We start from the raw sequence: 15065 nt of genomic DNA on the forward strand, positions 1-15065 counted from the left end.
GTTCTTACAGAAGCTCAAACGTGCAGAGTAACACGAGAATGAACCTCAGTGGTTCTTACAGAAACTCAAACGTGCTGCGTAACACGAGAATGAACCTCAATGGTTCTTACAGAAGCTCAAACGTGCGGAGTAACACGAGAATGAACCTCAGTGGTTCTTACAGAAACTCAAACGTGCGGAGTAACACGAGAATGAACCTCATTGGTTCTTACAGAAGCTCAAACGTGGGGAGTAACACGAGAATGAACCTCAGTGGTTCTTACAGAAGCTCAAACGTGCGGAGTAACACGAGAATGAACCTCATTGGTTCTTACAGAAGAAGCTCAAACGTGATGCGTAACATGAGAATGAACCTCAGTGGTTCTTACAGAAGCTCAAACGTGCAGAGTAACACGAGAATGAACCTCAGTGGTTCTTACAGAAACTCAAACGTGCTGCGTAACACGAGAATAAACCTCAATGGTTCTTACAGAAGCTCAAACGTGCGGAGTAACACGAGAATGAACCTCAGTGGTTCTTACAGAAACTCAAACGTGCGGAGTAACACGAGAATGAACCTCATTGGTTCTTACAGAAGCTCAAACGTGCTGAGTAAGACGAGAATGAACCTCACTGGTTCTTACAGAAGCTCAATCGTGCTGCGTAACACGAGAATGAACCTCAGTGGTTCTTACAGAAGCTCAAACGTGCTGCGTAACACGAGAATGAACCTCGGTGGTTCTTACAGAAGCTCAAACGTGCTGCGTAACACGAGAATTAACCTCAGTGGTTCTTACAGAAGCTCAAACGTGCTGCGTAACACAAGAATGAACCTCAGTGGTTCTTACAGAAGCTCAAACGTGCTGTGTAACACGAGAATTAACCTCAGTGGTTCTTACAGAAGCTCAAACGTGCTGCGTAACACAAGAATGAACCTCAGTGGTTCTTACAGAAGCTCAAACGTGCGGAGTAACACGAGAATGAACCTCATTGGTTCTTACAGAAGCTCAAACGTGCTGCGTAACATGAGAATGAACCTCAGTGGTTCTTACAGAAGCTCAAACGTGCTGCGTAACACGAGAATGAACCTCAGTGGTTCTTACAGAAGCTCAAACGTGCTGCGTAACACGAGAATGAACCTCAGTGGTTCTTACAGAAGCTCAAACGTGCTGCGTAACACGAGAATGAACCTCAGTGGTTCTTACAGAAGCTCAAACGTGCTGTGTAACACGAGAATTAACCTCAGTGGTTCTTACAGAAGCTCAAACGTGCGGAGTAACACGAGAATGAACCTCAGTGGTTCTTACAGAAACTCAAACGTGCTGCGTAACACGAGAATGAACCTCAGTGGTTCTTACAGAAGCTCAAACGTGCTGCGTAACACGAGAATGAACCTCAGTGGTTCTTACAGAAGCTCAAACGTGCTGCGTAACACGAGAATGAACCTCAGTGGTTCTTACAGAAGCTCAAACGTGCTGCGTAACACGAGAATTAACCTCAGTGGTTCTTACAGAAGCTCAAACGTGCGGAGTAACACGAGAATGAACCTCAGTGGTTCTTACAGAAGCTCAAACGTGCGGAGTAACACGAGAATGAACCTCACTGGTTCTTACAGAAGCTCAAACGTGCTGCGTAACATGAGAATGAACCTCATTGGTTCTTACAGAAGCTCATACATGCTGCGTAACACGAGAATGAACATCAGTGGTTCTTACAGAAGCTCAAACGTGCTGCGTAACACAAGAATGAACCTCAGTGGTTCTTACAGAAGCTCAAACGTGCTGTGTAACACGAGAATTAACCTCAGTGGTTCTTACAGAAGCTCAAACGTGCTGCGTAACACAAGAATGAACCTCAGTGGTTCTTACAGAAGCTCAAACGTGCGGAGTAACACGAGAATGAACCTCATTGGTTCTTACAGAAGCTCAAACGTGCTGCGTAACATGAGAATGAACCTCAGTGGTTCTTACAGAAGCTCAAACGTGCTGCGTAACACGAGAATGAACCTCAGTGGTTCTTACAGAAGCTCAAACGTGTTGCGTAACACAAGAATGAACCTCAGTGGTTCTTACAGAAGCTCAAATGTGCTGTGTAACACGAGAATTAACCTCAGTGGTTCTTACAGAAGCTCAAATGTGCTGCGTAACACGAGAATTAACCTCAGTGGTTCTTACAGAAGCTCAAATGTGCTGCGTAACACAAGAATGAACCTCGGTGGTTCTTACAGAAGCTCAAACGTGCTGCGTAACACGAGAATGAACCTCATTGTTTCTTACAGAAGCTCAAACGTGCTGCGTAACACGAGAATGAACCTCAGTGGTTCTTACAGAAGCTCAAACTTGCGGAGTAACACGAGAATGAACCTCAGTGGTTCTTACAGAAGCTCAAACGTGCGGAGTAACACGAGAATGAAACTCACTGGTTCTTACAGAAGCTCAAACGTGCTGCGTAACACGAGAATGAACCTCATTGGTTCTTACAGAAGCTCAAACGTGCTGCGTAACACAAGAATGAACCTCATTGGTTCTTACAGAAGCTCAAACGTGCTGCGTAACACAAGAATGAACCTCATTGGTTCTTACAGAAGCTCAAACGTGCTGCGTAACACAAGAATGAACCTCATTGGTTCTTACAGAAGCTCAAACGTGCTGCGTAACACAAGAATGAACCTCATTGGTTCTTACAGAAGCTCAAACGTGCTGTGTAACACGAGAATGAACCTCAGTGGTTCTTACAGAAGCTCAAACGTGCTGCGTAACACGAGAATGAACCTCAGTGGTTCTTACAGAAGCTCAAACGTGCTGCGTAACACGAGAATGAACCTCAGTGGTTCTTACAGAAGCTCAAACGTGCTGTGTAACACGAGAATGAACCTCAGTGGTTCTTACAGAAGCTCAAACGTGCTGAGTAACAAGAATGAACCTCAGTGGTTCTTACAGAAGCTCAAAGTGCTGAGTAACACGAGAATGAACCTCATTGGTTCTTACAGATAGAAAAACTGCAGTGAACTGTATGTATAAATATGCTGCTTGAGTTTCGAAGGAGTTTTGGAAGCAAATTTTTCAAATAAAACCAGTTTGATAAGTTTGAGTGTGCTAAAAGTGACATGGCCAAAGGATTTCCCTACAGTCAATACATTTTTATGCATTCTTCTTTAAGAAATTAATGCATTTCTGTCAGAATATCACTTCTATCACAAAACAGTTGCCAATGGACCCTTGAATGAATTAACCTCAACGTAACACAAGAATGAACCTCAGTGGTTCTTACAGAAGCTCAAACGTGTTGCGTAACACAAGAATGAACCTCAGTGGTTCTTACAGAAGCTCAAACGTGCTGCGTAACACGAGAATGAACCTCAGTGGTTCTTACAGAAGCTCAAACTTGCGGAGTAACACGAGAATGAACCTCATTGGTTCTTACAGAAGCTCAAACGTGCTGCGTAACACAAGAATGAACCTCATTGGTTCTTACAGAAGCTCAAACGTGCTGCGTAACACAAGAATGAACCTCAGTGGTTCTTACAGAAGCTCAAACGTGCTGTGTAACACGAGAATGAACCTCAGTGGTTCTTACAGAAGCTCAAACGTGCTGTGTAACACGAGAATGAACCTCAGTGGTTCTTACAGAAGCTCAAACGTGCTGTGTAACACGAGAATGAACCTCAGTGGTTCTTACAGAAGCTCAAACGTGCTGAGTAACAAGAATGAACCTCAGTGGTTCTTACATAAGCTCAAAGTGCTGAGTAACACGAGAATGAACCTCATTGGTTCTTACAGATAGAAAAACTGCAGTGAACTGTATGTATAAATATGCTGCTTGAGTTTCGAAGGAGTTTTGGAAGCAAATTTTTCAAATAAAACCAGTTTGATAAGTTTGAGTGTGCTAAAAGTGACATGGCCAAAGGATTTCCCTACAGTCAATACATTTTTATGCATTCTTCTTTAAGAAATTAATGCATTTCTGTCAGAATATCACTTCTATCACAAAACAGTTGCCAATGGACCCTTGAGTCTCAGAACGACGATAGGTGTTTTGTCAAGATTTTAAAAAAAAATGTATCATAAAATAGTTCAAATATGAAACATGATGCCGCTCACTAGGGGGAGGAGCCCAACATACGCAATGTCCGTTTTCAAAACGGTTTTACAGTATGAGTTCAAGCTGTGGAATGATACCAAATGTATCATGGCTAAAATATGTGATAGGAAAAAAGCCAATAAAAGAGCACCAAAATTAAACAGTTAAGGGGTTAAATAAGCGTAAAAAAACATCTTCCACAGAGATATCTAAAATACATAAATGGAGACATAAATGAGGCCTTACCTCGAAACTTCTTAGGAGGGTTGTTCAGGTCCCCAGATTCTGGTTGCACCACACAGCGGTCGTCCACCAGACTGCAGAGATGAAAGACAGGAGTCAGAGAACTTCTCTGGAGGCAGCATATCGAATATCTCTATTTTTATACACCCGTCTCTAGTTTATAAATATATATACAAAAAAAGAATAAAATGACTGTCTCAAAAAGTCATAAATCAATGCAAACAAAACAAATATCACTATAAACATATCAGTTTATATATTTTTTATCTAGTCACACTAAAACATCCCATTGCTCAAGGTAAATCAGTTAGAAATATAATATTGTGTAGGGTTGTTTTGTCTTGAATTAAATTTCTCATACAATATTAGAGTTTTAGCATACAGAAAGAGTGTGAAAGAGAAACGATTAACAAATCAAGAGGTCTGTGTTTCCTGAAAGGTTTATCTGCTTAAACCCAGGTGAAAAATACATACTGTTGAAATGTATTAAGCATGCATTGTATTGTACTAAAAACATACTCAAGTACATTTTTAGTACATTTCATAGTACGTCGTCTTCACCTGGGAATGCATGAGCCACAGTGTTATCTTTTACAATTGTTAAAAGCAAATGTCATTTTATACAGATTAAATCATTCAGTGATAATGTAATGACACCAAAATTTGCCTCTCATTATACTTTTTCTATATCTCTATTAGCCAGAATGAGTCACTGGAAATCGAATTCTTATTGGTTACGTTCACACAGCAGCAAAATACATTTCTGTTCGTTTGTGAAACACAGTGGCAAATAAAGAAATAAATTAAATAAATAAACCAAACTTACACAGTATTTCTGGGCTTCAAATGCGCATTAAACATCGGAAATAAACCTACACATCATTGGTAGGCCTGAAAGGTACAGTGTGTGTAAAAATCAAAAATGTTTATATATGGGTATATATATATATACACATAAACACACACTTGAACGGTAGTGTATGAACATTGAATCTATGTACGAATCTATGTATTGAATCTATGTACGAATTGCCTATGGAGCAATTTCTGGCATCATAAATGCATTCAAATGTAACATTTAAAACTATCACTGTATTGATATCACAGGTGTGTTTAAAATAATTGATGGGACATTTTAGGTACAATTGACCTATGACGCCTACGCTGTCTAGGTAGGTAGCGTACTAGGGTTTTAAAACACAATATAGTGCACAATAGTTTCTGTACAAGAAGTTGTAAAGTCTTCAGAGGCTTCAAAGCACTGGATATTGTCAAAAGTTATTCAAATGAACCAGCAACAAGTCCGTACATAATTTGCATCCAGCTTTCATCAATTCACCATAAATGTGATCTGGCAAGTGAGTTTCACACTCTCCAGGGACTAATGGACAGGTGGCTTCTGTCCGGTTGAACATGACTGACACAGTCACACGCGTGCACCAGGACAGCCAGTTCTCATCATACCGGTGTTGTGTCCTTTTTGGTTCCCTATGCCCAGCTGCAGACCAGGTGGCTCATTATCCCAACCCTGCTAAGGTCTCTCTGTGACACTGAGACAAACACTACACACTACATACGCCAGTGTGGCTAAAAATAGCCATGGCTCATTAGGATGTGCGCAGTGTAGAAAGGCAGAGAAACTGATTACAAGCCACAACAACAGCACAACGGCATCTTGACAAATGAGATCTGTCAATGTTCTGTTCTTCAAAGCATGGATGGGTAACGATGTGTGTGATGACATCACGCAGGTTGGCAAAGGGGGCTGATTGCCAGGAGGTGGCAGGGTGTGATTAAAGGAAGACAATCTCATTCTTAGGGGGAAGGACATGAAGAGGGCAGCGTTGAGACTTGGCTCCATTTCGGCGACAAAACACTGGAGCAGAATACAGAAAAGAGAAAGGAGGAGGTCACAACTATTGGCTTTTTTAACAACGTTTTATCCTGTATTAATATCACTTTATTAATCTACTTCATGTAACTGGTGGGTTGCTGTCCAAAATGGGCCACGTCTTTTCCGACAGAAGTGTATAGAGTGGGGATAATATAATACTATACAGAAACGTTCAAAGACCATATTGAGTACAATGAAATTTCAAAGGTTTCAATAAGAATCAGCGTGATTGTGAGTTTCGCCACAAGGGCGAAAATGTTCCCCGTGCTCACGCAAATTTGACGCATTGCCCAACAGAAAGCTGCTTGGTTTGAAAGTGACTTTTGTGAGAGCTGTGCGTCATGTGTAACCGGTCCTACTCGTTGCACCCCAATTCGAAGTCTTCACCGTGGGAGGCAAGCGTGCTAACAAGGACGCTAAAGAACGCAGTCTCTAGCATCAGTCGCTAGCACGCCTCTTGAGGCCAGGGGAGTGAGTTTTACACACACAGCTCTTTCTGGCCTACTTTACACTAACCCCCCCAAGGCTCGAAATTGCGACCATTTTGGTCGCATATGCTCCTGAAATTTAATCTGTGCGACCTAAAAATATATTTGGGAGCATTTGTGCGAGTACAAATAATGGTTGTGGTGCGAATTGAATCTGTGCGACCTAAAAATATATTTGGGAGCATTTGTGCGAGTACAAATAATGGTTGTGGTGCGAATTGTATTCATTTCTCTACAAAACGTTCACAAATTACTGCACAGTGTGTACCTTATGGGCGCTGATTACGTGGTGGCCGGACCATCATTCTATCCAACGTTACATAACCAATCAAACTTCATCCTTACGTTCTTATCTTTAAAGCAGATTTTAGATTGGTTAATATTAGCTCTCAATCACTCCCACTCCCTTTCACTGCTCTCCGTTGTCATGTGACAGAGAGCTGAATACCGCAATGTAAAAGGCTGAATAAGAGAGAAGATGAAGCGAACGCTGACAGATGACAGATTCTTTGTAAGCCATCACCTAAAGTCACAAATAATCCTGGAGTTGGTGATGTGATTAATGTGGATCCACCAGCTGAAATCGTACAGCTTTGGGAGAGAGTGGCAAAAAGATTGAGTGGCTCCGCTATGCTGATGGTTCAATTAGGGTTGTAACGATACCCTCATGTCACGATTCGATACATATCGCGATACTGAACTCACGATACGATATTATTGCGATACTCCAAGACATATGATAAAAGGTTAACAAAAAATATTAAAAGTTTTATATTATTGTGGGTGTAAATGAATAGGCTTGGTGCTGGGAACCAATGAACAGGACAATAGTGACACCAGAATAAAAATATTCATGATACTGAAGCTGAAAACAGAATTATTTTAGAGGAATATGCTTGCACTCTGTCGCTATTTTTAAAATAATATAGGTCACTGGAAACATAATACATTTGGCATTATCAGGACCCATAAATATTCCCACATTGTATTATTATACATTATATTCAACATTATGTAGTTTAATGTAGTACTGACACTAAGACTCTGTAAACTCTGTAATGTTTATTTTGAGTGAAATATCCACGATACATTTTGTCACCATCCACGATACATATTGTTGCATTTTTGTATTGCGATATATTGTGACACGATATATTGTTGCACCCCTAGGTTCAATGCATCGCGTTCACTGTAAAGCCTGTGGGACAGAGTTTGCAGGTAACACAGCGTTCGCAACTGAATCAATAAATTAAGCACAAGAGCTTGGTTAAACACGGAGAGAGTGCCAAGCATTACATATTTTGAAATCGACAGCATGGAATAAAGCCGCTCATACCAGCCTACTACTTTTCTGCAGTTACCTCATAAGACTACACATTGTCATTTTATAAATAAGACAAAATCTGTATTGCAAACCACTCCATGTTGCGGTTGTTGTTGTTGTTGTTGGCATTTACCTACCACCAACGCAACATTATTGCCATAGAAACCAATGCAGATATTTTGGAAAACGAAAGGGCATCATGAGACATCCAAATCGGATCTGAACAGTTCCGATACACAATGTAGATGTCAATAATTTTAGATCAGATTCCAATCGGATATGGACTGACAGCGGCTACGTTTAAATGCAACCAAATAAGCCGTTAGTAATCGAATTGGTGGCTCAATTGGACTGAAAAGCCGTCATGTAAACACCTTAATCGATCTGATTGAGCTCGATTCGAAATAAATTTTGATCGGATTGAAAGGGTTGGTTTATCCTTTTTCTAATCTGATCAAGAGAACATGTAAACATTTGATCGGATTGAAAAACGAAACTGAAAGGACTGCTTATGTGCAATGATGTTGAAATAGAGTAATGAGGCACGGAGTTCTTCCTGTTGAATAAAGTGTCATATAAATGTGTCCTGTCATTCTAAAATTCTCCTTTTACTCTGTGTCTGAAGTGGAGCAGGACAACGTCCCACCAGTCCTTGTTTAGGATTCTCATCCACAGACGGCGCGGGAAGGGGCATTTTTACTGCGTGATAAATATAAGCAACACGGCATAATGGTTCATATGCTCATTGTCTCCAAATTATGACCAGAAATGGCTAAATATTAAGTCTACTGTTTTAAACAAATAAAGAACCAATGTAGGAGAATGGTTGTTATTTGTGCAGTGTGCACATGTCAAAAAATCTATTCTCATTTGAAGCTTGTGATTTATAAAAGCGCAGATTAACCCGATCACATTTTTAGCGTTCATGTAAACAATACGTTCAGATTCATCAATCGGAATAAATTCAGTCTGATTGAAACAAAAGTTTTGCATGTAAACGTAGCCAGAGTGAACATAAAACTGAACAAAGTCTCCACCCTTAATTTTTTTATTTGTCAATAATCTGTTATGCTTGGATGTTTATCACAATACATAAGAAAAAATCTGTCGCTATTTCCGTTTCATCATGACTTTAAGACAGGAGAAACCGCTTTCCATATTTTCTAATTATATTTTATGCAAAGTTCTGGAATAAATCCATGCGATCTGACTTTTAAGAACCAGATTAGAGACTTTTGTCTTGGGCCAACATCCTAGCAAGCTCATAGCAATGCCCTAGCAACTGCCATTCATCAAATCATAAGGAAAATGAACCAGAAATCCAACTGCAAAAGTACAACCACAAAACATTTCTGTTAATTCTCGTTTCTGAATGTGGTTTACCCTCACTTTCTTCTTCCTCTTGTGCTCCTGTGTTTTCATGAACTTCCTTTTATTGAAACACTGATGTCCACACAGAGGGTGACGACATGAGGATATTGTTATCTTACCCTAAAGTGCTGATAAATCCATTGGTGGACCCCTCCGCATACAGGGAGCAGATGTCCCCGATGTGGAGGAAACTGGACATTTTGTCCGACATTTTGCTCCACTTTGCGGTGTGCCTACGGACAAGATAAGAAACAGATTAAGGTTTAATAAAATCAATTCAATCAGTTTATTCATCTTATTTAGACATCATATGTAGGTTATTATCAGATATGGAGATAGCGAGACAATAATAGCATGAGGGCCATGGGGATGGATTCGAGAAAATGAGAATTTGCCATTTTGAGATGGCCTAGTTTTAGACAGCACAAGCATGGAATTCAAGGTCCTTCTGCTGTACAGTATGGGTGGATAATGAGAAATGCTTTAATAAAATACAGCTGTGCTACATGCTGAAAAGACACTTAATTATGTACATATTATTTTGCAGTGTATTGTTCGTACCTTTCTAAAGAGCTAAAAATTAATGCAGCATCTTGGTTCACAATAATGTCTGTATTATTCAAGAGTGTAACCTTTTGAGCGCTCAACAATAAAGGTGTTACAGAGTCAGCAAGAGAGCGTGTCTTATACGTTTGGTAAGCTTTAAAGATTTAGTTGCTAATTGAAATATGATAAATTAAAATGATGCTCTGAAGAAGATTACAAGTCGGCCAACTGAAATGTGTCATATGAAATGTGTCATATATATATAAATATATAATTTTATTTTTTTAATTATTATTTTTATTTTATTTTTGTGCGAGAAGCATTGAAATTATTAGCAATATGTAGCCTATAACTAAAAGCGCACACATCTCCTCTGTGATCGTACATTGAGTCAATGCTACAGTCAGCTGGACAGCTGGAGATGAATGATATGGTTCAATCAATGGCAGATGAGACCAGAGAGCATCAATAAGCAACAGACTGCACAGATGCTCAACATATATAGCCTATCAGAGTAATACAAACAAATACAGTGTTGACATTGTTGAGAGGATATCTCCCTACACCTTAACTGAAAGTTTATGCACTGTTAGAAATGAACTGAAATTTGTTTTCATTGGCTGATTATAAAGACCAATTATTATTTGAACAGTAAACATGCTCTACCTGTGAAATATCCAATGATAAACCACTTCCTCATAACCTCAAGCTATGTTTGAATTTCAAATATTACCCACGTGAATAATGCAGATGTTTACTTTATTTTATTACACAGCTTTCTGGAATTCTGAATGGTCAATCACAATATTCAATGGTCAAATGTTTCTGAAAGATTACTGTAGCCCAAGCCAAAGCTGTATAGCTGACCGCTCATCCTGGAAACCTGTTTTTTCATATAACTGTGCTCATGTTCTATCTACATTTACATTTTACATTTATGCATTTGACAGACGCTTTTATCCAAAGCAACTTATATTGCATTACAATTACACATTTACATTTTTATCAGTTCTTGCTTTCCCTGGGAATCAAACCCATGAACTTGGCATTGCAAGCGCCAACGCTCTACTTTTTGAGCAACAGGAAAGTTGCTCACACAGTCTGGAAGATAATAAAATAATACTCTGATCAATATTTCATATCCATTTATTTATTTACCTGATATGTAGGGACAATCAAGTAAAATAAGTGATAAAGGACCCTGTTGGGGTGTATTTTGTGATAATAACTGCCTGATTGTACATTATCCCTTACTTAGTGACTGAAATAGAGTTGATAGGTACTGCATTGACATCTGAGCAGGAACAATAATAATGCATTATAGGCCTACTATAACAATAATTGCCTAAATTAACAGCAAACCATATTATTATATTTGTTCCAGCTGTTTATGGCATAAACAGTAACTTTCCTGTCAAGTTAAAAGCATAGTATTTAGGGATCTTTTAGAACTTTATACAAGTTCCAAATTAACAATTTGAAGATTATATTTGGCCAATTAAAGCAAACAGGAATGACAGATGTATGTGGGCTGTCCACATGAGTCGAATATTTTTTTTACAGTCTGAGGTTATAAATGTGGAGGCCGAACTTATCTGACTATACAAACCAGTTTCCCTGTGTGAAAAAAACCCAAAAAGTTTTACACAGACATGTACAGTTGAGACATCCACCTTGACCTCTTCTGAGATCAAACCTAAACGCTTAATTTGACAGGTGATAATAAACAGCCAATCAGAATTCAGCAGCCTCGAACTGAACAATGCATCTATCCATTACAAAACAAAACGCTTCACTGTATAAACTCCGATCCAGAAAGACACTATGAAGACTAATACTATAAAACCCGACGGCTGAATGTCTTTGAAATGCCTGTATCCACAGTCTCGATGATGTCTGTGGTCCACCTGCCTCCAACAGCAGCAATTGACACTGTTACACTGAATCCTTCTAAAACTGTCACATTGTTAGCGCGACAACATCAATCAAACGCCTTTATTGATACAACGTAACACGCTGTCAAACTTCCGTTCTGCACTCAGAGATGGATGCATCAGTCACACATCCACTGCCTGCCTGATGTGTCTCTTCGCAGTACAGTAACAGCATGAGTTCAGCCGAACTTTACCTTCTTCAGAAGGAGACCGTGTCGGGAATGCAACACTGGCGATGTGGTCAGCGGCTAAACTGCTCCGGCCGGGATTCCTCGTTTAATTCCATGATATGCGAAAGTCTCCCAATTGAAAATCGCGGCGTCTAGCTGCCAGTTGGATTTGGTCCGCATTTGTCCGCTTTCTCACCACCTCCACACGAGCTCTGAAGCTCCGCCCCCTAACCGAACACATCAGGAGTGAGAGCTGATGGGTAATGGAGTTCTGATAGATAGATAGATAGACCTATAATGATACATCTATATGTCAAAAACAAGCATATGTTATTTCTTTTTCTATTGGCCAACAGTGTGTCTTTAAAAGGAATCGGGGAGGAGCTTATGAGGTCAATGACTGTCAGAACAGAAAGGACGGCACTTTAACAATGTTAAGTGTATAATGCCTCATTATTGCATTTGCATTGTCTTTAATGTGATCGGCCTAAATTATGGCCTTCTGTGGTGGTAATGTACTGAAATATGAGGTTATAAAGTCTAGAAAAAGGCATTCAAGAAACATAACAAGTGACTGAGTATTGACGAATACTATCAAATGCATAGCCTACTTACCCTTAATCAGCAAAACTGGTTTGAATCAGGTTTGGAGCGTGATCATGGACTACTTCCCATGTCCTTCGATTCTGGTTTTCATAGGCACTTTTTAAAAAGTCTGACCCACAAATTAAGTTGGTGATCTACTTTTTTTCTTTTTTTGCATTCGTCCTACTAAAAACATTCCTAATGTTCATCAGTCGAACTGGAGCACATTTTGATGTGCTTTGGCACTGGCTTTTAACAGTGTTCCCTTGATAGACGCCTCTATTTTAAATATGCTCTGGGTTGTTCATGAAATACACCAAACTCACTTGTGAATGCACTTCAAAACAGGTTGCTATAGATTACTGCAGCTTGTTTTAACTGTATTGAAATATTTTTAATGGGTCGAATTAATATTGATGGGTCGAGTGTGGATTAAAGCGGTTGGGTTGTTACAGGTATCAGTATTTGTTAATGCAAAGCATCAGTGGATCACAAGGCTGTATCCAAAACCTGAACAGGCAGTGCTAAGGGCAACAGCGTATGTCTGAATCCAATGTTTGCATCACACATGTCTAAAAAGATGCCTTTATGTTTTTTTATAATGGCAGCATAATATCTTTCACTCTCTATGATATCCCACAAAATGTTGTGCGTGCAAAAAAAAAAAGAAAGAAGGAAATGAATTAAAGAAAATGTAAAACATTTTTTATTCTATTTATAGAAAAAAAAACTTTGTTTGTTGCCATTAAATATTAAATTGGTTTTCTCTAAGTTTATTTGTATTTGCTCTCATTCATTATGCATGATATTTTGCAACATAACAGACTGACAACAATTTTTAGCAAATAAAGTCACCAGAAGTCATTCAGTTTCAAGGAGCGTTGGCAATTTTCAGCAACGGAAACTTTCCAAACTTTCCCTTGCATGTTTATATTTGTACATTTACACTACTGTCATTAAGATTTTTTGTTTGTTTTTTGAAATTTTAAAATTATCCAGCAATTTATTCATATAATATTCATTTCAAATAAATGCTGTTGTTTTGAACTTTCTATTCATCAAAGAATCCTAATAATTTTTAATCAAGGTTTCCTCAAAAATATGAAGCAGCAAAACTGATTTCAACATTTAAGAAATGTTTCTTGAGCAGCAAATCAGCATATTAGACTGATTTCTGAAGGATCATGTGACACTGAAGACTGGAGTAATGATGCTGAAAATTCACATAAATTACATTTTAAAATATATTCAAATCGAAGTTATTTCTAAATTGTAAAATTGTAATTTCACAATATTACTGTAATTTTTTATCAAATAAATGAGCATAAAATAAAAAATCTTACCGACCGCTAGCCTTTGAATGATATGATCTGATTTTTAATCGGCACTCTTCACCAGATCAGCATCCCCAAAATTGCCGTCTTGCTTGCCCAGCACAGCTATATCGCTCACAGAAAGGTAGATCACCTAGCAACCTAGTGTACACTCACACCCTGAGAGTGAGGTTTATTCCCGACAACACACACACAGACTATGGCAAGCCGTTTGAACTTTTATTCATTTCCAGGATATGAATTCTTGATATCAACAATTCAATTTTAACTAGTTAAAATTATAGTTATTGATATCAGGAATTAGATTTATACTAGTAACAATGGCAATTTTTGATATCAGAAATTACATTTCCACTAGTACAATGCTAATTCTTGATATCAACAATCACATTTTTACTAATTAAAATGCTTATTCTAGATATCAAGAATTGTATTTCTAGTAAAAACTATAATTTTTGATATCTGTAATTGTATTTTCACTAGTGAAATGTCACCATAGGCTGCCATTCAAAATCAATTGTTGATATCAATAATTGATTTCTTACTAGTTGCAATTCCAATTTCACATATCAGAAATACAATTCTTACTAGTAAAAACCTTTATTTTTGATATCAAGAATTCAATTGTCACTAGTTGAAATGTCTATTCTTGATATCAACAATTGAATTGCTACTAGTAACAATGTTCATTTTTGACATCAATAATTCCATTTTCACTAGTGACTATGTTAATTTCTGATATCATGAATGTGATTGTTACTAGTAAGAAAGCCATTTTAGATATCTGAAATAATATTGATATCAGAAATACATTTTCAGATATCAAAAATGAAAGTTTTTACTAGTAGCAATTAAATTGTTGCTATCAAGAATAGACATTTCAACTAGTGACAATTGAATTATTGATATCAGGAATTCACATTCTTACTAGTAACAATGTAATTATTGATATGAAAAATTATATTTCTACTAGTAAGAAATCAATTGTTGATATCAACAATTAATTTTGAATGGCAGCCTATGGTGACATTTCACTAGTGAAAATACAATTACAGATATCAAGAATTCAATTGTTGATATCAAGAATCTAATTGTTGATATCAAGAATTAAATTGTT

General features: G+C 38.1%; 1 protein-coding gene across 5 annotated transcripts in view; it reads right to left on the reverse strand.

The window, feature by feature from the left end:
- The window catches only part of itpr1b (inositol 1,4,5-trisphosphate receptor, type 1b), a 140791-nt gene that overhangs the window by 125531 nt on the left and 195 nt on the right, over positions 1 to 15065 (reverse strand). For 4 of the 5 annotated variants that reach the window (XM_077203979.1, XM_077203977.1, XM_077203975.1 and 1 more), the window contains exons 1-3: positions 12054 to 14115; positions 9499 to 9612; positions 4306 to 4376 (exon numbers count right to left, since the gene is read on the reverse strand). In XM_077203979.1, the coding sequence (XP_077060094.1) occupies positions 4306 to 4376; positions 9499 to 9590 (163 nt within the window). In that variant the 5' untranslated portion in view covers positions 9591 to 9612; positions 12054 to 14115. Of the gene's footprint in view, positions 1 to 4305; positions 4377 to 9498; positions 9613 to 12053; positions 14146 to 15065 lie in introns of those variants that run through there. The other variant, XM_077203976.1, reaches the window with a different exon arrangement.

Source organism: Siphateles boraxobius, unplaced genomic scaffold, assembly GCF_051911475.1.
Source record: "Siphateles boraxobius isolate OS27281-9 unplaced genomic scaffold, OSU_SipBor_1 5, whole genome shotgun sequence".
NCBI classification, from domain to species: domain Eukaryota; kingdom Metazoa; phylum Chordata; class Actinopteri; order Cypriniformes; family Leuciscidae; genus Siphateles; species Siphateles boraxobius.